The 21,774-nt window shown below is 45.7% G+C and overlaps 1 protein-coding gene across 2 annotated transcripts in view; it reads right to left on the bottom strand.

Annotated features, from left to right (window-relative positions):
• Positions 1 to 21,774, bottom strand: part of slc7a11 (solute carrier family 7 member 11) — a 209,194-nt gene that overhangs the window by 169,422 nt on the left and 17,998 nt on the right. For both annotated transcript variants that reach the window (XM_078538653.1, XM_078538643.1), the window contains exon 2: positions 18,449 to 18,575. In XM_078538653.1, coding sequence (XP_078394779.1) covers positions 18,449 to 18,575 — 127 coding nt within the window. The remainder of the gene's footprint in view (positions 1 to 18,448; positions 18,576 to 21,774) is intronic.

Raw genomic sequence — 21,774 nt, 5'->3', positions numbered from 1 at the left:
CACTTTAATGACCTAACCAAGTCAGGAAAGGTGAGAAAAGTGATACATTTACCTACATGCAACAACCCCCAATCTGCCTTGTCATGATATGATATCACTCCTCATACTTCCTCACGCCCATATCCATCCATGCACCAATTCCATGTACCTCATTTTAAAGCAATGTCCAGGTATTGTCTCGCCAAGGCTCTATAGAATTGCAGTAAGAGTTCCTCACTCTTATACTCTAATCCCTTTGTAATAAAGGGTAACAAAACATTTGCTCACCTAATTGCTTGCTGTACTGCATGTTAACTTCCTGTGATTTGTGTACCAGGACACCCTTCATTCTGAAAAATCAACACTTTCCATCCTTTAAAACTAATGAAATAAGTAGTCGGTTGTTTGCATGTTGGGGTGGGGGAGTTTGGGAGAAAGTGGCTGTTGCATGTGGTTGTGAGACAGGTCCACTGGTAGAACCTAAGCAAACCTCACAATAATCAGGGGCTTCTCTGGAATTCAGGGCAATGAGGTGTACACAACTGTGGGGATGCAAGGCCCTCATCACCTTCCTCCTCACGCAGCAGGTTTCTGTTCCTTCTGATTGTCCAAACCTTGCTGCCGCACAATGTTGTGCAGTCTGCAGCAAACCATGATCATTCTGGATACCATGGCAGGTGCATACCGACGTGCATCTGCAGGTCTGTTGAGGCACATCTTGTTCGTGGTCATACTGCATTGATTGTAGCGCGCTTGGGTGTCATCCCACAGGTTTCTAAGAGGTGTCATCCTCCACCAAAGAAGAAATCAGTGACCAGTTATTGCCTTCTCCTCATTGGAAACACAGGATGAGCAATGGTGAGAGTAGGTTACTGATTAGACTGTTCCATATGTACAGGTACCAGACCCTGGGGGCTGCATTTTACGTGCCCCCGCCAGACATGTTTTTGGCGGGAGGCATGTAAAATAGGACGGACATCCACCCCACTACTTTCCACCCCGAACTCAACCCCATGATACAGCAGCCCGCTTGCCATATTTAAATATGCAATCAAGGTCAAGTAGGCTTGTTAGAGCTTTATGGCTGCGCTGGTGTGGAGCAGGTTGGTTCCACACAGACTTCGCATTCTGGGCGTTTGGGGTGGGGTGGTGTGGCGGGGTGGTGGGGCAAGCCATCTACACCTCCATTATGTTCAGCCCTGGGAGTGGGCTACAGGATGCTATCTCATACTGTTTTCAGGATCTGCTAGCTGCCACTGAGTACTCGGAGCACAGATCCAGGAATGACAATGCCTGGAATCAGGCTGCCTGAGACTACTATTCCTCACATGCCACACGTTCAATCTTCAAGGGTCCCATAGAAGGAACATTAAGCTATTCAGGCACAAGCCCCAGAGGTGCAAACAAAAGCAGCTCCCTCCCAAGAATAAACTGCCATGTTAGGAGAAGCACTTCAGTCATGAATGTTTTGTACCACAGACAATCTCATCCCATGATACTGATCCTAGGGTGGCACATAGGGTAAACAGATTTAAAGAAAGGAAATTAGTAGACACACAGAGGAAGCACAGTGTAAGTATGGAGTAGGAAAATGCCCAATTATTCCATGCTTTGTTACACATGGAGATGATTTCCACACAGGAAAGGGTGTGCTTATTTGTCCTGATATCAATGCGATAACTATGATTTGCACAGTCAAGTAACACTAAAGAAGCCGGATGTACTGATGACTGCAGCATTGAAAATGTTGTCATTTATTTGAGTGTTAATATTTACTAGTTGCAATATTTTGGATTAAGACCACTATTTTGGATTAACACTATTTGCAATTGCTAAGAGTTTCCAGCATAAGCAATTTTTTTTATACCACCTTCCCCGACGTGCACCGATCCCTGTACTAAACTCGCTCTGAGCTCAGCCGATACAAATCTAGAAGTGGATCACATGCAAACTCGAACTAATTATTCAGATCATGTTCAGCAGTGAACTGCTTCTTTCCTTGACAACCAGGACTAAAATATGCGTAATTTTTGCTCATTTGTTGAACACTTAAATAATTAATTGTAATAGCATTACTCGAATAAGGTGAGTGGAAGCAAAAGGATTGATGTGGGAATGTGCTTGCACAATGTATAACATAACATAACATTGTTATGCAAAGCAATGAACAGAACTCAAACCAGAACAAGTTAGGCCAGAATTATTGTGCAACCCTTAGAACATTTACTTTGACAATTGTGGAGTACATTGCCAAATTGCTTGTGTATTGCTTACATCACTAATTATCCAGCTGAAAGATTTTCTTAATCAGCAACACAATTGACTGAATCCCTCCTTTTAGAGGTATTTAAGCTGTAAAATCGACCAAGGAGCTGATTGTTCTCAACTTTGGAGCAGTGTTGAATTTATAAAAATAGTTGTCTCTTCAAGCTTAGAAGGGTAAGGGATCAGATTCAGGGGAGGATGCTCATGCCAATCAACAAATGCATTTCCCTTCAAGAAATTACCCACGCAAAGACTCATTTTCAAGCAATCATAGAATCTTTTTTTTTTTGTAAAAATATACTTTATTCATAAAAAATCTTCAATCACATTCAAAACCATTTCAAAAACAGCATTACAAGGGTACAATCCAGGTTAAACTTTTACAAAATGTATCACCAGGTGCATCAGTACAAACAATATTACAATCATTTACAGCCTTTCATTTTGATCTGTACAGCCCGAGGGGCTCTAAACAGTTCCCAGTCTCTCGGTGCGCTGTGGTAGAAAGGTCTTAGACAGCGACCCTTCCCCATTGCGCCTTTGCGGCAGCTGCCCCAAGCTTTAGTGCGTCCCTCAGCACGTAGTCCTGGACTTTGGATTGTGCCAGTCCGCAACAATCGGTCGGGGACAACTCTTTGTGCTGGAAGACCAACAAGTTTCGGGCAGACCAAAGCGCGTCTTTCACCGAGTTGATGATCCTCCAGCTGCAGTTGATGTTTGTCTCGGTGTGTGTCCCTGGGAACAGCCCGTAGAGCACAGAGTCCTGTGTCACAGAACTGCTCGGGATGAACCTCGACAGCAACCACTGCATCTCTCTCCAGACTTTCTTTGCAAAGGCACAATCCACAAGGAGGTGAACAACGGTCTCTTCCCCACCACAGCCACCTCGAGGGCAACGTGCAGAGGGGGTGAGACTCCTGGCGTGTAGGAAGGATCTGACGGGGAGGGCCTTTCTCACCACCAGCCAAGCTACGTCTTGGTGCTTGTTGGAAAGTTCTGGCGATGAGGCATTCTGCCAAATGACTTTGACAGTCTGCTCGGGGAACCATCCCACAGGGTCCACCCTCTCCTTTTCCCTCAGGGCCTCTAGGACGTTACGTGCTGACCACTGCCTGATGGACTTGTGGTCAAAGGTGTTTTTCTGCATAAATTTTTCCACCAGGGACAGGTGGTACGGCACGGTCCAACTACTTGGAGCGTTCCGCGGCAGCGTGGCCAGACCCATCCTTCGCAACACCGGGGACAGGTAGAACCTCAGCACGTAGTGACACTTGGTGTTTGCGTACTGAGGGTCTACGCACCGCTTGATGCAGCCACACACAAAGGTGGCCATCAGTATGAGGGCGATGTTGGGCACGTTTTTTCCCCCTTTATCTAGAGGCTTGTACATCGCGTCCCTGCAGACACGATCCATTTTCGACCTCCAGATAAAGCGGAAGATGGCTCGAGTGATCGCCATCGCGCAGGAGTGTGGAATGGGCCAGACCTGCGCCACGTACAGCAACAGCGAGAGTACCTCACACCTGATGACCAGGTTCTTACCCGCAATGGAGAGGGAGCGTCGCTCCCACATGCCCAGTTTCCTTTTCACCATAGCCACTCGCTCCTTCCAGTTTCTAACGCATGCCCCGCTCCCTCCGAACCATATCCCCAGCACCTTCAGGCCGTCAGCCCTGACAGTGAAGGGGACAAAGGATCGGTCAGCCCAGTTCCCAAAGAACATGGCCTCGCTCTTCCCACGATTTACCTTGGCTCCCGAGGCCAGTTCGAACTGGTCGCAGACGTGCATCAGTCTGCGCGCCGACAGCGGATCCGAGCAGAAAACGGCGACGTCGTCCATGTACAGGGAGGCTTTTACCTGAGTGCCTCCACTGCCTGGGATCGTCACTCCTCTTATGCCCGGATCCTTCCTGATGGACTCGGCAAAGGGTTCTATGCAACACACGAAAAGGACAGGCGAGAGAGGACAGCCCTGCCTGACTCCAGATTTGATCGGAAAGCTATCTGTTTCCCACCCATTGATTGAGACTGCGCTACTGATGTTAGTGTAGAGCAGTTGGATCCAATTTCGAATTCCCTCCCCAAAGCCCATTTTGGAGAGCACATCCCCCATGTAGGTGTGCGATATTCTGTCAAAGGCCTTCTCCTGATCCAAGCTGATGAGGCAGGTATCCACACCCCTGTCCTGTACATAGGCAATCGTATCCCTGAGCAGCGCCAGGCTGTCAGAGATCTTCCTGCCTGGCACAGAGCAGGTCTGGTCAGGGTGAATCACCAATTCCAGAGCGGATTTGACCCGGTTGGCGATGACCTTGGACAGAATCTTATAGTCCACATTCAACAGTGAAATGGGTCGCCAATTTCTAATTTCCTCCCTTTCCCCCTTGTGCTTGTAGATGAGGGTGATGATGCCTTTCCTCATGGATTCTGACATGCTGCCGGCCAGGAGCATACTCTCGTACACTTCTAGCAGGTCTGGGCCGATCAAGTCCCACAGAGCCGAATACAACTCCGCCGGCAGGCCGTCGCTTCCGGGGGTTTTACTCTTCTCGAAGGACTCGAGGGCCTTAGTCAGTTCGTCAGGAGTTAGCGGTTTGTCTAGGCTCTCCCGCGTACTGTGGTCTAAGACCTCCGTGATAGAGGACAGGAAGGACTGGGAGGCCGTGCTGTCCGTGGGCTTCACGTCATACAGTCCGGCATAAAAGGATTTGCTGATCCTCAGAATGTCGGACCGTGATGACTTTACTGAGCCGTCTTCTTCCTTCAGGCTGCTGATCACAGAGCGCTCTCTGTGTACCTTTTGGAAGAAGAAACGTGAGCACGTCTCATCCTGCTCCACGGAGCGGACTCTGGAACGGAAGATGATCTTGGAGGCCTCCGAGGCAAAGTGCGAGGCTTGCTGGCCCTTCACCTCTTGGAGTTCCTCCTTGACATCGACCCCCATCGACTGCAGCCGGAGCAGATTCTGCATCTTTTCCTGGAGTCGGGACATTTCCCTCTGTTCCTTTCTAGCTTTCTGGGTGCCTTTGCGGATGAAAAACCTCTTGATGCTTCCCTTGATCACTTCCCACCAGTGTGTCAGGGACTCAAAGAGGGGTTTCACGGTTCTCCAACCTTTGTAATCCCTCTTGAGCTCCTCAATGTTCTCTGGGGTCAGCAGTTGCACATTTAGCTTCCATGCCCCCCTGCCCACCCTCAGGTCTTCCTCCAAGTGGCAGTCCGCCAGTAGGAGGCAGTGGTCAGAGAAGAACACCGGCTTGACGTCGGTGGATCTGACTGTGAATGCACGGGACACAAACAGGAAGTCTATCCTGGAACGAATGGACCCGTCTGGCCGCGACCAGGTGTATCTACGCTGCGCTCCGTCTGCAGGGTTGCTGAAGACGTCGTGCAGCTTGGCATCCTTAACTGTTTCCATCAGGGATCTGGACGTAGCGTCCAATCTGCTTCCGGCCCTGCCGGATCGTCCAGCCGCATCGATGATGCAGTTGAAGTCCCCGCCCAGAATGACCGGCCTGGAGGTCGCCAGCAGCAGTGGGAGCTGCTGAAAAACCTCCAGCCGCTCAGCCCCTTGTGCCGGGCCATACACGTTAATTAACCGGAGTGGAGCGTTCTTGTACATTACGTCTGCTACGAGGAGTCGCCCGCCCACCACCTCCTTGACCTCGGAGACGGTGAAGTTGCCTCCCCGCAGCAGAATACCCAGGCCGGAGGAACGAGAGTCGTTTCCGCCCGACCAGATCGATGGCCCGTGGGACCACCATCGTGACCATTGCCTGTAGGAGCTGAGGTGCGGTATCGCACACTCCTGCAGAAACAACAGGTCAGCTTTGACCTTGGCTAGGTAGTCCAAGGTCGCAACACATCGCGTAGTAGATTTAATGCTACGCACATTTATGGATACAATCTTTAAACCCATTTTAAAGCATTTATTCTCCTACCAAACCCACTGTCTCTGAGAGTCCCAGACCTTTAGTCTGCTCCTTCATACCCGTAGTGAGCTCAAATTCCTTCACTTTGGATGGGCTGAGGTAGATCTCCTTGGCCGTGTTCTGCTCCAGTGGCATCTGGAGGTTCACGTAGAGAGCGGGTTTTGAGATGACCTTTGCTGGAGAAGCTTCTCCAAAACTCACCCCCTCTGGGGGGTTGCTGTTCCCGGCTTCCTGGAGCTGGGGTGCGATGATTGCCTCACTGCTCCCAGATTCCAGGGGCTGTGGTGCACTGGCCTCCTCAGGTTGCAGGCAAAGTTGGGGTGCGCTGGGCTCCTTGTTGTCTCCAATTTTCTGGAGCTCGGGTGTCTCGTCCTCCAACGCCCTGGAGCTTTGCCGCCTCTTCTGTCGGTGCCGCTCTGGCACTTCCTCATCCGAAGAGCTGCTGCCCTTGTCATCCGTGTCGGATGGGAGACGCCTCTTGCCGCTTCTCTGGGAAACGCCTTTGCTTCTTCTTCGCTCCCTCTTACTTTTCTTGTTCTTCACCGTCCGCCACTCCCCCTGCTGCTTTTCCACTGCTGCCTCCTCCTCCATTGATTCGCTGTCCTGAGGACTGGAAGGTTCAGGGGGTAGTGCTGTTGATTGGCTCTCTGTTGCCTCAATCTCTTTCTCCACCTTGTCTCTCTCTGTGTCCTCCTTTGTCCCGTTGGGCTCCCTGGGGGCCTTGGTGGTTGGAGTGACACGAAACCTTTCTTCTGCTTCCCCCTGGTCGGCTTTGGCTGCCTGTGCGTAAGTACGGCAGCGTTTGGGGCAGGTCCTGTAGAGGTGACTTGCCTCGCCACACAGGTTGCAGCACTTGGCCTGTTTGCAGTCTTTTGTCTGGTGCCCTTCCTGTTTGCAGAATCTTACAGCACAGAAGGATGACATTGGGCCCCCTCCTGCTTGTCCCAGCTCTGAAAAAGTGCTGTCCTACTTAGTCTCGCACTCCACTTCTTTCTTTTAACCCTGCAAATAAATCTTCTTCAAGTACATGTCCTTTTGAAAATTCTGATGGAATTTGATTCCACCATCCTTTCAGATCTTTACAACCCTCCATGTGGAAACATTTCTCCTCATTTTCCCCACTAGACCTTTTGCCAATTATTTTAAATCTATAACGTTTAGTTAATGACCCATTTGGCAGAGGAAACAATTGCTCCTTATTTACTCTAACAACGCCCATCATAATTTTGAATACTGTGGGGAGAATTGTTCCTATGGTGGGCGGGCTGGGCGGAGTTGGGCAGGGGTAGGCGCGGAGCCGATTGCTGCCCGCGATCGGCTGTGTGCCACCATTTTAGACGGGCAGGCCAATTAAGGCCCACCCTGCGTAATGAGCGGCTGGTAGCAGTCAGCGCTACCTGTGCAGGCAGGGGGAGGAGGGGGAGCCGGGGCCTGCGATGCACGCGAAAGGGTGAAGCAATCTCCCTGAGGCACAGAGCTGCCTCAGGGAGATTAAGTAGATCATAAAATTTTCAATAAATAAAGTAAAAAATTATTTAAACATGTCCCCTCATGTGACAGTGTCACATGAGCTGGGACACGTTTGTGAAGTTTGCAAAATTTATTTAATTATTTTATAAAACCTTCAGGAAACCTCATCCAGCCCGTGGATGAGGCTTAGTGAAAAATGTGAAGGTTGCTTGGGCTCTTTGCCCGCCTGCCAACCTTAAGGTCAGACGGGCAGCATTCTTAACAAGGTTAATTGCTTTTTTAATGGGCATAATAGGCTGCTGACAGTTCGGCGGGCACACAGCCACCTCTGGCACACACCCGCCAAACGAAATCCCTTACCCTTCTAACCTTAAAGAAACAACTTTTTTAATAAATTCAACACTTATATATGTAGCAAGATCTTTTATATTTATCAAGAAAAGCAATGGTCCTAATACTGACCCCTGAGAGACCCCAATGAATACTTCTCTTCAGTCAGGGAAAATATTCATTCACCATGATTCTCTGCTTCCTATCCCTTAGCCAGTTATAAACCCAATGTATCACTGCTCCTTTAATGCTATTTTCCTCTATTTTCCAAATAAGTCCATGCATACAACATCTATTGTAATATCTTCATTAGGCCTCTTGGTTACTTCATTAAAGAACATTTCTAAAATTGTTTTATGGGATTTGGGTGTCGCTGGCTAGGCCAGCATTTATTGTCCATCCCTAATTTCCCATTGAGAAGGTGGTGGTGAGCTGCCTTCTTGAACCGCTGCAGGCCCATGTGGTATAGGTACAACCACAGTGCTGTTAGGAAGGGAGTTCCAGGATTTTGACCCAGCGACAGTGAAGGAATGGCAATATAGTTCCTAGTCAGGATGGTGTGTGGCTTGGAGGGGAACTTTCCAGGTCATGATGTTCCCATTTATCTGCTACCCTTGTCCTTCTAGATAGTAAAGGCTGCAAATTTAGAAGGCACTGTCGAAAAAGCCTTGGTGAGTTTCTGCAATGCACACTGTAGATAGTACACTGTGTGTCAATGGTGGAGGCAGTCAATGTTTAAGGCAGTGGGTGTCAGTCAAGCAGGCTGCTTTGTTCTGGATGATGCCAAGCTTCTTGAGTGTTGTTGGAGCTGCAGTCATCCAGGCAATTGGAGAGTTTTCCATCATACTCCTGACTTGAGCCTTGTAGATGGTGGATAGTCTTTGGGGGATCGGGAGGTGAGTAATTCGCTGCAGAATTTCCAGCCTCTGACCTATGCCATCAACTCAATCAGGTTAGTCAAATATGATTTGTCTTTAACAAATTGATACTGTGTGTACCTTATTACTCCATACGTCTCCCTGACTAAATTAAAACAATTTGACCTGGAGCCTCCACTCGAGTGCTTTGGCTTTCCTGGTGCAATTCCTCTGCTGTCCACGTAAACGATGCAAAATATCACAGGATTTTATGTGCAAATTGCAATCATTGAAATTGGATTGTTTATTAGTTTCAAAAACATCATGACAGAAGCAGACCCTGCTTACAAAACTGACCACTACCCCAGAATGAATGAATCACTATTGGGAGTTTCTGCTACAATTGCATTCATTGACAGGCATTCAATGAGGCTTCAAAAGCTAAGCTGAACTTTTGAGCGCAAGGACACTAAATGTTCAGCAAGATTTTGATTTTTTTTCTTAAATTTACCAATGTACTGACTATTCCAGGAGGGGTGGGGGGTTGGGTGGTCAGGGTGGGGGGTTGGGTGGGTGGAATCCTGTGGGGGATTGGTGGGTGTCAGTACTATAGTTACCCAGGAGTTAGAAGTGGTTTTAATTCTTCTAACATTAGGTAACTATTACTGTAAGTCAATTGGAACCATTCAAAGTTTGCAATTTAATTCGTACTTTCAGATTGTTCCAATTGCAGGGCAATTTCCCAGTGGAAGTTTGAACTTCCTGGGCAATTGTTGGGAAATCCTTACCTGGGGACATCTGGGGGGGTTTCCCCAGCACATCTTTGGGGTACCCCAACATTTACGGCACCCTGGAGCCCGTAAGTTATGGGCTATTATCTTTTAATTTCATCAGCTGGTCAAATATATATTTAACTTCTTTAAAAGGACTTTTTAAAACAAACAAAGACACTGACTTAAGATGGCTGCAACAAATCAACTGACACGTCTAGTATTACAAGTTGGCCAGTTTCTGGAAGTTTCTAACGTGAATCACAATTAAGAGATGCCAAGACAACCTCCCTTGGAATTTCAAACCTGCTGATATCAAAAATCACTTCAAAGATTTACTGAAACTTGTAACTGGCTCTTACTGTTAGCATTTCTATAAAGCTACCTGCCAGGTAGAGCCAGAAATTCTACCAGGACAATGGCCATATAGAAGGCATTGATATATTCTTCCTAGCTCATCACAGGGAAGAATGGGCCATTCAGAAATGATCGCTGGAACATTAAAGAAACTAATCAACCAGGCCTTAATAAAATAGCCAAGGTCCATCCAGACATGAGCTAATCAATTACTTTTTTGGAATACTCCTTAATATGGGGAGAGAGGTCATGTGATCAAAATAACCATTTTGAAGAGTCCTTTATTACAATACCCAAGCTGCTAAGAAAAAAGTCTTGAAGAAATATTCCAATGCAGCAGTAACACCATCTCTCTCTCCCCTGCTCTTAAGTCAGAGCACCTATCTCTGTTACAGTTTGGAATCCATCACAGAGATTGAGAATTTCAATTGCAAGGAACCTCAGGTACAATATCATCGACTTATGGAAAAGATGGATTACATTTAAAAAAAGAGATTATCTCCAGAAATTGCAGTTTACATCAGCCTCAACCCCACTGGAATTTCAAGAATTGTGCCTTCTGTGCAAAAAATCTGCCTCAGCCATGAACACCAGCGAAAAACTCAAAACAGTGAACTTTCTACTTTTTTTTTTACCTTTTATCACTGAATCTTAAATTTGGCCAAAAAGTAACCTCCTACTGTACAACTTGTAATTTTGCATGCTTGTGTTTTTTTTATTCATTCACGGGATGTGGGCTTCACTGGTTGGGCCAGCATTTATTGCCCATCCCTAGTTGCCCTTGAGAAAGTGGTGCTGAGCTGCCTTCTTGAACCGCTGCAGTCCATGTGGTGTAGGTACAGTGCTATTAGGGAGGGAGTTCCGAGATTTTGACCCAGCGACAGTGAAGGAACGGCGATATATTTCCAAGTCAGGACAGTGAGTGACTTGGTGGGTAACTTCAATGTTGTGGTCTTCCCATCTATCTGCTGCCCTTGTCCTTGTAGATAGTAGTGGTTGCAGGTTTGGAAAGTGCTGTTGAAGGAGCCTTGGTGAATTGCTGCAGTGCATCTTGTAGATGCTACACACTGCTGCTACTGTACATCGGTGGTGGAGGGAGTGAATGTTTGTGGATGTGGTGCCAATCAAGCGGGCTGCTTTGTCCTGGATGGTGTCAAGCTCTTGAGTGTTGTGAGAGCTCCATTCCTCCAGGCAAGTGGATAGTATTCCATCACACTCCTGACTTGTGCCTTGTAGATGGTGAACTGGCTTTGGGGAGTCAGGAGGTGAATTACTCATCGCACGATTCCTAGCCTCTGACATGCTGTTTTAGCCACAGTATTTATATGGCTAGTCCAGTTCAGTTTCTGGTCAATGGTAACCTCTAGGATGTTGATAGTTGGGGAATCAGTGATGGTAATGCCATTCTGTCTTGTTGGAGATGGTCATTGTATGACACTTGTATGGCATGAATGTTACTTGCCACTTGTCAGCCCAAGCCTGGATATAGTCCAGGTCTTGCTGCATTTGAACATAGACTACTTCAGTATCTGAGGAGTCATGAATGGTGCTGAACATTGTGCAATCATCAGTGAACATCCGCACTTCTGACCTTATGATGGAAGGAAGATCATTGATGATGCAGCTGAAGATGGTTGGGCCAAGGACACTACCCTGAGGAACTCCTGCAGTGATGTCCTGGAGCTGAGATGACTGACCTCCAACAACCACAACCATATTCCTTTGTGCTAGGTATGACCCCAACCAGCAGAAAGTTTTACCCCATTGACTCCAGTTTTGCTAGGGCTCCTTGATGTCACACTCTGTCAAATCTGTCTTGATGTCAAGGGCAGTCACTCTCACCTCACTTCGGGAGCTCAGCTCTTTTGTCCATATTTGAACCAAGGCTGTAATGAGGTCAGGAGCTAAAAAAAAGAGCTAAAAAAAAAAGACCCTGGTGGAACCCAAACTGGGCATCAGTGAGCAGGTTATTGCTAAGCAAGTGCCGCTTGATATCACTGTTGATGACCCCTTCCATTACTTTATTGATGATTGAGAGTAGACTAATAGAGTAGTAAGTGGCTGGGTTGGATTTATCCTGCTTTTTGTGTACAGGAGATACCTGGGCAATTTTCCAATTTTCCACATAGCCAGGTAGATACCAGTGTTGTATATAACAGCTATACTGGAACAGCTTGGTTAGCAGTGCAGAAAGCTTTTTTTATTCATTCATGGGATGTGGGCATTGCTAGCTAGGCCCTTGATCAGGGATCAGTTAAGAGCCAACCACATTGCTGTGGGTCTGGAGTCAGATGTAGGCCAGATCAGGTAAGGACAGCAGATTTCCTTCCCGAAAGGGACATTAGTCAACCTGATGGGTTTTTATAACAATCGGCAATGGTTTCATGGTCATCAGGTTTTTATTGAATTCAAATTTCACCATCTGCCATAGTGGGATTGAAACCCAGGCCCCCAGAGCAATACCTTGGGTCTCTGAATGCTAGTCCAGTGACAACACCACTGTGTCACCACCTCCCAAAGTTCTGGAGCACAGGTCTTCAGTGCTATTGCTGGAATATTGTCAAGGCCCATAGCCTTTTGCAGTATCCAGCGCCTTCTGCTGTTTCTTGATATCATGTAGAGTGAACCAAATTGGCTTGTGTGTGAACCAATTCGGTTCACTCCGCATAATGTCAAGAAACTCTCTGAGCAGAATTTTGCCATCGGCAAGCAGGGGGCGGGGCTCGCTCACCAATGCGTAAAATGACGCGGGATAACATCAGACGGAACACCCGATGTCATCCCGGTCCATTTAAATTTTCAGGAAGGCGGGCCTGCGGCAAAATCAGCAGTGGGCCCACCGACCTGTCAATGGCCAATTGAGGCCATTGACAGATCAATTAAAGTACTTAGTTTACCTGCCCGTCCAACCTTAAGATTGGCGGGCAGGCCAGGAGACCCGGCGGCAAATAGAAAAAACATGAAACCTCATCCACCGGCGGGATGAGGTTTCATGTAGGGTTTTAAAATTTTTAATAAAGTTATGATGTTAATTATGAACACGTCCCATCTCATGTCACATTGTCAGATGAGGGGGACACGTTAGGGAGTTTTTTATTTTTATTTTTAATATTTTTCAAAGTGTAAGCGACCTCCCTGAGGCAGCACTTAGCCTCAGGGAGATGTGCGCTCTGTTGTGTACATGCGCAAAAGACTGCGCTCTCGTTTTTGGGGAATCCCCCCCACCCACACAGGAAGCGCTGCTGGACGTCACGCTGGGCGAGCCTTAATTGGCCCGCCCACATAAAATGGCAGTGGGGCCTACTTCTCCGGCAGGGGTCATCTCCCTGCCCGCTGGAGATTGGGTTGGGCCCACCCGCCCGACAGGCAGAAAATTCTGCCCCCTGTGTTGCAAAAGTCAGGACATGGGTTTACCTTTTTAAAATATCTTTATATTCTTACCTAGGTAGATGCTTAGCACATTAAAGACTAACCTCTTTGTGTTAACTCAAGAAACCCTGTCAGACTCAGTTGTTTGCAATCAGAACATAGGTGGTTATATAAAAAAAAACTGAATTAATACCTTTTTCCTTATAAGTTACAAAAAAATCCCTGTTACGATCAATTGAGGAGTGGAAAAGAAAGGGCCAGTTGTAACAAGACTTTTTTTACAAGTCTTTTTCAGTGACTTAAAATTGGGCTACTCACAGGTAGAGGTTTGATACTGTGGGTTAATTTACTTTTTTTGTGACAAATGCATTTTCAGCTCTATAAACGAAACTTTACCAAGTTACCACGCAATTAATTTTAAGGTTTGAGTCAATTTGTTTGGGTTTGATATAAAAGCAGAAATACTAGGAATATACAGAAGGTACTCAAAATCGGAAAAAACGACAGATTGTAATGTTTCAGATGTGTTTTTGTTTATACCGATTGGCTGTGGTTCCTGGATTCAATTGAGTGATAAAGGGACAGGAAACAAGGGCCTGAATTTTGCCGATTGCTGGCAAGTCCTGCTGGCTGTCGAAAAGTAGGAGGTGACCCCTCCAGCTTTGGCTGGTGGTGGGCAGTGGGACCAGGGGCAGCATATTGGTGGCAGCCAATTAACAGGCCACCACTGCGGTCACTGTCTAATTAAGGACAGCAGCCCGCCACCAAGAGTTGCTAACACAATCAGAGGGCCAGCAGCTCAGCAGTGCCACTGCTAGCAATGGCCGCTACTGAGCAGTAACACCAGGGGAGAGGGCACCTCAATGGCCAGGTGCCCTCAAAGCGAGTTGAAGTTGTTTGGGGGAAGCCAGGGCCAGCAGTCAGGCCCCGACGATCAGTGGGCCGTCAAGCATCAGCCATTCCATTGTCACAAGGTTGGCCATTGCTGCTGGGTGGAGACCCCCAATGTGCCATGGGGTGCTCATAACAAAGAGCCCCACCCACTATAGTCTGCTGGGAGGCCAAGAGGTGGCTCTTAATCGACCAATTAAGTAGCCCAGTAGGCATTTGAGTTACATCTTTCTTGTCCCTGGCAATATGGCGCGCTAGTGGGAAAATGTTTGACTTCTTTCCTTACGCCCTCTCCCCATCGTTTTGCCAGCCTTCCTGCCTCCCAGCCCGTCCCTGAAGTTCCCAGGAAATTCCACCCAAGGGGCCTCAACTATATTTGCTGTTGGTCTTGCTGTTGGGGTTGCTGCTCTTGCTGAATTATAATTTTTGATTAAAACGTGTTTTTGCAAAACATTGACACAGTCCCAATGCTATACTGTGCTGTTATAACCAGAATTCCTTTGCCGGCATTTGCTATTTTGCCCTTATTCAAGAGGGATCTGTACATATCCACACAATAGCATGACATAGGAATCTGTGGCTGGCACAAATGATGGATTGCAACGTGTTGCTATGATTTTAAGTCATTGACGTTATCTCAGTTAAACAGCAGCACCCATGTATTAATACTTTGTTCTGCTCTTAAGTCAATATTTCAATATGACATTGAACAAACATCTGCAATATGCCACATAGCAATCCATAGTATGAAATAGCTAAACAAATATTAGGATTGTTTAACTGAATGACTATCTGAGAGTCTTCAAAGGTATCACAAAAGGAGTCCAGGAGTACTGCTGCGATATTGGTCTAATTGTCGAATGCACAGAACAGAGATCACTGACGGTAGCTTTCAACTTTGGCAAGAGGCGGAAAACTGGCGGTAATGGATCAGTTGTCCAATTATATACACCGCCTGCCTTCCCTTCCTATAAATCAGGCATTTGAGCTGATACTGCAATCTTTCTTCCTCAAGGACCTTTGGAAGTTACCCTTCACACCCTGGTGTTATAGTCTGGAGTTGTCATGTGTTACAGAATACTAAATAGGTTATCAAAGCACATTGCAAATGAAACCAGTTAAATCCTAGCTGTGAGAGACAAGGCTCTTGTCCTTATTATGCCTTTTATGGACTCTTTACCGGGTGCAATGATAAAAGAAACTTGGCAGAGATCTATTCTGCTGGACCTCTGTTGAGACCACACTCTATGCCAGTTGTAAAGAAACGGGGGACAGAAAGTAAGGGTAGATGCTTCAGAGTAATATTATAATTAAAGAGGATGACATAGTTTAATGTTGTACACTTGTTGCTGACATTAACTGGTGGATGCCAAGTGCAATCTATGTCCAAGGTTGCAAGGTGATCTATGGTTGCTGGGAGATCTAACTGAATACCAAAATTCATGTAAAACACAAAAAGTAGATTCAATGAACAGATTTTCTAATTTTTCTTTTTAATTTCCTTTGCTTTCCCCCTGCTGTCGGCTATGGTTCTCAGGAGCCATTGTGGTAATTGTTCTGCTACTTTACATCAGTTTCATTGGTGATATCGAGACATTTCTCAATGGAAATTCCCTAATAAGTGAGATTGCTGGAGAGTGAAAAAAGGGATGCGAGGGAGAATAGCCAGCTCAGAGGTCAAAGCATTTATTTGTTTATTTATTTATTTATTATCCTTTTTCCCCAACCAGCCCCCGACCCCTCCAAAGGTCACTGGTTTCTATGTTGTGCTTTCACAGAGCACTGACTCTTGTTCTCTATTAATGCATTCTGCTCTTACCTTTGTGCCACTATCAGCACCTTCTTTAGTCTTTACACTACCGTTAACATTCCCTTTGTCTGGTGTCCATGACATCTTTGTCGATCCTCTTAAGCTCCCACCTATGCCTGACCTTCCATCTTGCTCCACCTGCTCCGCCCCCTCTTAAACTGTATAAAATCCACCACATTTCTCCTTCTCTTTAGCTCTGCAGAAGAGTCATACAGACTCCAAATGTTAACTCTGTTTCTCTCTCCACCGATGCTGCCAGACCTGCTGAGTTTTCCAGCACTTTTTGTTTTTAGCTCAGATGTCACTGACATCTTTCATGTATCGCTCCTTACACCTGAATATAATGACAGAGGTACACATTCCTCACACCAGCAGAATACTACTTCATGCAATATCGCCAATTCACCAACTCACTGAAGGAGTCCATGACAGTAACCCCTAGGGGCACAATTAATATATTTGAAGACCTAATTAACCACTAATGCTGAAACCAGAGTCGCCACAGCACTGCCACGCACCAGGAATGTGCAGCTTTTTCCCAGCAGAGGGATCACCTGCATTTCCTACCCAAAGATACTTAAAAGATCTAGGAAAACCTTGTTGTAGGCCTAGCTATTGCAAGGTCTAGCACCAATTGTAGAGACAGGGAAGTCATGGGCATCTGTAGGCCTCTCTGACCAGCAGATATGTCCTTGGTATTTAGCAATCAGGAACTTCAGGCTGTCAATGCAAATGATGGCCCTAATTGGAATCCTGAGGGGCCCTAAAGAGATTAAAACCAGTTCTCACCAATTTTTGGCCTTCCCTCAGATATCCACAGGCCCTTTCTGGTGCAGCAAAACTTCAGGAACATACCACAACACCATGATCTTCAGATAATTCTACTTTAGGGGAGGGTGGCAGCTGACATCATGCCAAATAAGAAAAGTGGCAGGCCTAGAACAACCTCATTTGAATGGGATTGTCTGGCTAGCACCTACAACAAGCAGTGGCCAAGATCTAACCCTCACCTTCCATCCAAGAAAGCCCCAGGAATCCTGGGGCAACACTGTGTAGTGGGGCCTCCAACAGCAGGTGGCGATGGTGGGGGAGCACCGAGCAGGGAAACCGATTGGTCCAGTGTGCCCCTCTCTGCAAGGAGCAGTGTCTTTGACAAGCTGAGAGGTGGAGCCAGATGCCATGAGGCAAGAGAGAAAGCAGCCAGGACAAACTCAGGACATGTGAGTGGCAGAGGCCTAGGCTAGCTTGAAGCCCCTGAAGGTGGCTGAAGAGCCAAGAAGGGGAATTTGGAGCTAGTTGACTGACTGGCAGTACCCCTTAGTCTGAGAAGCCTCATGAGAGGGGAGAAGAACTGCTGTCAGGAGCTGGGCTAATAGACAAGCCTGAACGTGCCTGGTGAGTGCTGTGCTGAGGAGCTGAGTTGGACAGGGATCTGGAGCATCGGTGGTGAATATTCTCTGTAAATAGTTATTTCTTGAAGTTATGCTTTCCCTTCACAGTTTATACAGTTTTGATGCCGGTGGAATAAAGGGACCTTGTTTTTTTTTTAACCCTTGTACAGTCCGTTTGCTTAAACACACATTACAATTGAAATGGCAGAAACCGAGTGATTTGGATCTTTGACCTTTGGTTCTCATTTTTGCAGCTGAAGAAGTAAGTCTTCCTGGGATGGCAGTGACATTGGCCTCAGCCGGAATCTTCCCAGGCCCGCGGGGGTGGAAGCTGGGACCAGGAGGAAAGTCAAAAATATTAGCATTGGGTTAGCAGGCCGTTGACTTTCCTCCAGGAACACATCGGGGCAACTAAGGCTGCCCACACTCTGCATAATTAAGTGCCAAATTGTGGACTGATTTGAGGACGCCATTGGAATCAAGCAGGCACCCTGATTGTCATCGGGACCGGAAAATGGTTCCCTACCTGCGATTTATTTTTTAAAGTGCCCACAAGATTCTGCCCTTTGAGTGTTTATCAGTTGGAACACCTCTAAAACTGGATGAAATTTACAATGAACAACATTGAATAAGGCCCTGAAATTCCACAGTGGTTCTGCCGATCCCTCGCCAGCATCCCTGTGGCAACTCAAGGCCAAAATGCCTTCTTAATATCGGCAAGATTTACTGTGCCACTTCCTTCGGTCATAATCAGAATTGCATAACATTCAGTTTTATACATTACTACACATTCAAGGAATCCTGGAGAAAATGCAAAAATATTCCACACTTCATGTTGCCACTGCCATTTTTCTTCAAGGGAAGGCCAGTATTTAAAAAAAAAAGATGGGGCTCTTGAAATCTGTATACATCACTTGGGTTTACATTTCCCAACAGATGCAGAGCTCTTTCATAATAAAAACACAGGCTGTAACAGACCGCGTTGATGCAAGGATGTGGTTTTGCCCGCTTGCTGAAATCTACTCACCGTATAACGATCAGTTCTACCCAGACTCGAACAAAAGCCGGCAGTGGACCAAAGGCTTCCAGAATGTAGGTGTAGTGAGCACCCGATTTCTTTATACTTGTCCCAAGTTCAGCATAACAGAGCGCTCCTGACAACACAAAGGAACAGAGAGGAAAAATAAGCGATTTCTCAAAGTACCCTTCTGTACATATCTGTAAACGCAGAAACTGACATGTCTGATATATGCTTATCTCAGTTCAAGGTTTTATTACAGAAGCAAAAGAATCTTAGAAAAAATTTAGTTGACAGCTGTAACCACCACCCACCCCCTACCCCCCCAACAAAACCCCCATATCAGTAATTTCCAAATGGCTTTACTGATCTTTTATGTGGGGCTGGGGTAGAGGTGAGATCGGGTTGAAATAGCAGATAGGGTGGGCTTATACTTCACTCACTACTACCAACCCAGAGACAAACAAGTGTGTCATGATCAACTTCAGAACATGCCCAGCTTAAATTAACCAGCACACACCTGAGTGTACCTGTTCAAAGCAACAGGACTGATTGCTTTAAAGGGGCAAGCCTGGTTAGACATATAGCTCCATGTTAGTAACAAAGCAATAAGCTCTGCGCTACCTGGTATAATGGCCCTATGTTTTTAAGCATTGTGGTCCATGGCATTTCACAGGGGCTCTATCAGTCTCTCACTGTAACTCCAGCAGGAGACTAGTACAACCCTCTCAGAAACAACATAAAATTCTATTTGCTGCCATTTTTTGTAAGGATTCCCAACAGATTGTCAGGTGTATTGTCAGACTTACCATAAGTACATATGTAAGCCACTCATTCAAATTTCTGTGTTTTTTTTCAACAAGAGAAAGAAAGCCCATTGATTTCTTTTGACCACTTATTGCCCTCTACTTGACATCAGGATTGACCTGTGTGCAGCAACAAAACTTTGCAACTGTAAGAGGACAGATTAGATTACAAAAAGCTACAGCTCAGCCACAGCACAATACATGACACATGTAGACATATTTATATAGTGCCTTTCATATTCTCAGGATGGTCCACAGTGCTTCACCACCAGTTAATTCCTTTCAAAATGTAGTCGTCATTACTTTGTAGATAAATAAGGTAATAGAAATGAGATGTACAAACAGATCATGTGGTTTGTTTGAGGTATGAAAGCTAGGGAAAGTTCTGAGAAGTCTCTGCTTTTCTTTTGAAAAAGTGGCATGGGATCAATTACGTCCACCTGAACAGGCCAATGAGGCTGCCATTTAATATGTCATCCAGAAGACAACACCCTTGACAATATATCATCCTGTCAATACTCCACTGAGGTGTAAGCATAGATTTTGAGCTTAAATTCTGGAGTGAGGCTTAGACTCTCAACATACAGACTCAGGAGCAAGATTACTACAACTGAATAGTTAAATAGTATAACGCTCTGATCCATATAGAACAGTTCAGCAATGGGATGTTGTAAATGGGTAAAAGCACTTATATTGTGACACTAACCATTCAAAGTTGAATGTCCTGTCTATGCTGAGTTAGCTGATTTCAGTTGAATGTTGGTGGCAATGGGTTGACAATTGTCCTCGGCGTCCTGAGTGAGGTAGTGGGAAAAATCTGCCAGAGTTCCACTACTTTTGATTGTTATCTAGTGGCTGCTGCTGAAAAAGTGTGTGCACATGGACATTGGCAGTGAACAGGATTGGGAAGGTTTATATTCCTTCTAGGGTTGCCAACCCCCAGGACTGGTCTGGAGTCTCCAGGGATTGAAGATCAATCTCCAGGACACTGCTGTGTGCAATCGTGGAGAAAAATCATTGGGAAATTAAGAATTTTTAAAAGCAATTTCTTTGAAAATTTCACTTTATCAGACAGTAAAATATTGAAAATAGGATAAAATAGCTGTTTGGCTGACAGCCAAGGATCATCCAATTCGGTAATATGTCCTTTTGCTTTCCAGTTGGAGTAGGAAGACAATACGTCACCAGGATGGATATATTGGCCGAATAATTCATGTGATGAAACTATCAGGAATACATTTAATTATAGTTGGCATGCATAATTCCTCCCTCCCTGGGCACAATCAAAAGGCCTGCTTATACGCACTGCTTTTATGTACAGACTCATGAGTCCCAATTGGCCTCTGGTAAGATTATAATGTCAAGTAGAGGAAAGGAGATGAAGTGAAGAAAAATAACTTCTTCAATCTTATCTGAACACTAAACTGCTTTACTAGCTTGAATTGTAAGTTTTTAAAGTCTACATTTAGATGAAGTTTGTTTCCTGTTATATTATTCATGAAGAGTTGGAACTAATTGTTATGCGAATGTTGCAACCAGGATGCCACAGTTGCTGCTGCACTGTCGCCAAGTGCTGAGCAACAATGTATCAACCACATGGAGAGCTGTAAGAAATACAATCGCTGAGACTCCAGCATTTTGAGTCTAAAAATGTGATTATTTCGAACTTATAGGAACCAGAAGACATAACAGTTCCCTTTTTAAATGAGACCTTTAGTGGAGATTTAAAAAAGATAATAGTTAGTCATTAGTTTGGCAAAACTGAAGAAGGAAAATAATGACTTGGAAAGCTTCACTTTAACATTTCCTTTTACCGTCTGTATTTCTGGAATTCCACCCCATTAAAGTTAATGAACTGGTGTCAAGTAAGGATTTGGAAGGTCAAAGTATGGTGTTTTTGTTCCACTAGTATACCCTTGGGCTGTGCTTCGGGCTAAAATTCAGGTTGCATCATGGTTTATGTGAAGTTTGGAATGTAGTGGGTCTTTCCCCAGTTGGCAGCTGAGATAATTTTGCCTTTGTTTTGAAGAAGGGAGAAGGTGAACAGAGAGAAAGGGGCAAGAAGAAGGATGAATGGGAAACCAGAGTTGCACTCTTGGGAAGGTGTTTTAGCCATTACTCAACAGTTAGATCACCAAAAAGCAATGAAAGGGTCAGTGCAGAAGGATTATTCACTTGACCTGACAGCATTGCTGTTCCTGGAAATGCAGAGTAGGGAGTGGATCCAAGGTAACACATTGGGAACTCAGCATACTGTGTTTTTTTACATACTGTTGGGTTCACATTTTTGTCTTGTCTGATTATTTGGAAAGTTTGTTTTCAGTGTTACATAAATCCTCATCCAGTGTAGAATAGTTTTTTTTCCAAATAGGCAGGTTCACAAATTTCAAACAAAAGCAAAACTGCAGTGGAGAAACATTTCTTCATCGATAATCTTACAAGTTTAAGAAAGTTTAATGAGATGACAGCAAAGTCATTCAGCTAAGGGCTGCACTGGAACTGGTTGGATGGATGAACAGTCTTATTTTA

The sequence above is a fragment of the Cetorhinus maximus genome, chromosome 1, assembly GCF_964194155.1.
Source record: "Cetorhinus maximus chromosome 1, sCetMax3.hap1.1, whole genome shotgun sequence".
In the NCBI taxonomy this organism is placed as follows: Eukaryota; Metazoa; Chordata; class Chondrichthyes; order Lamniformes; family Cetorhinidae; genus Cetorhinus; species Cetorhinus maximus.
This window is presented reverse-complemented; position numbering and strand designations above follow the sequence as displayed.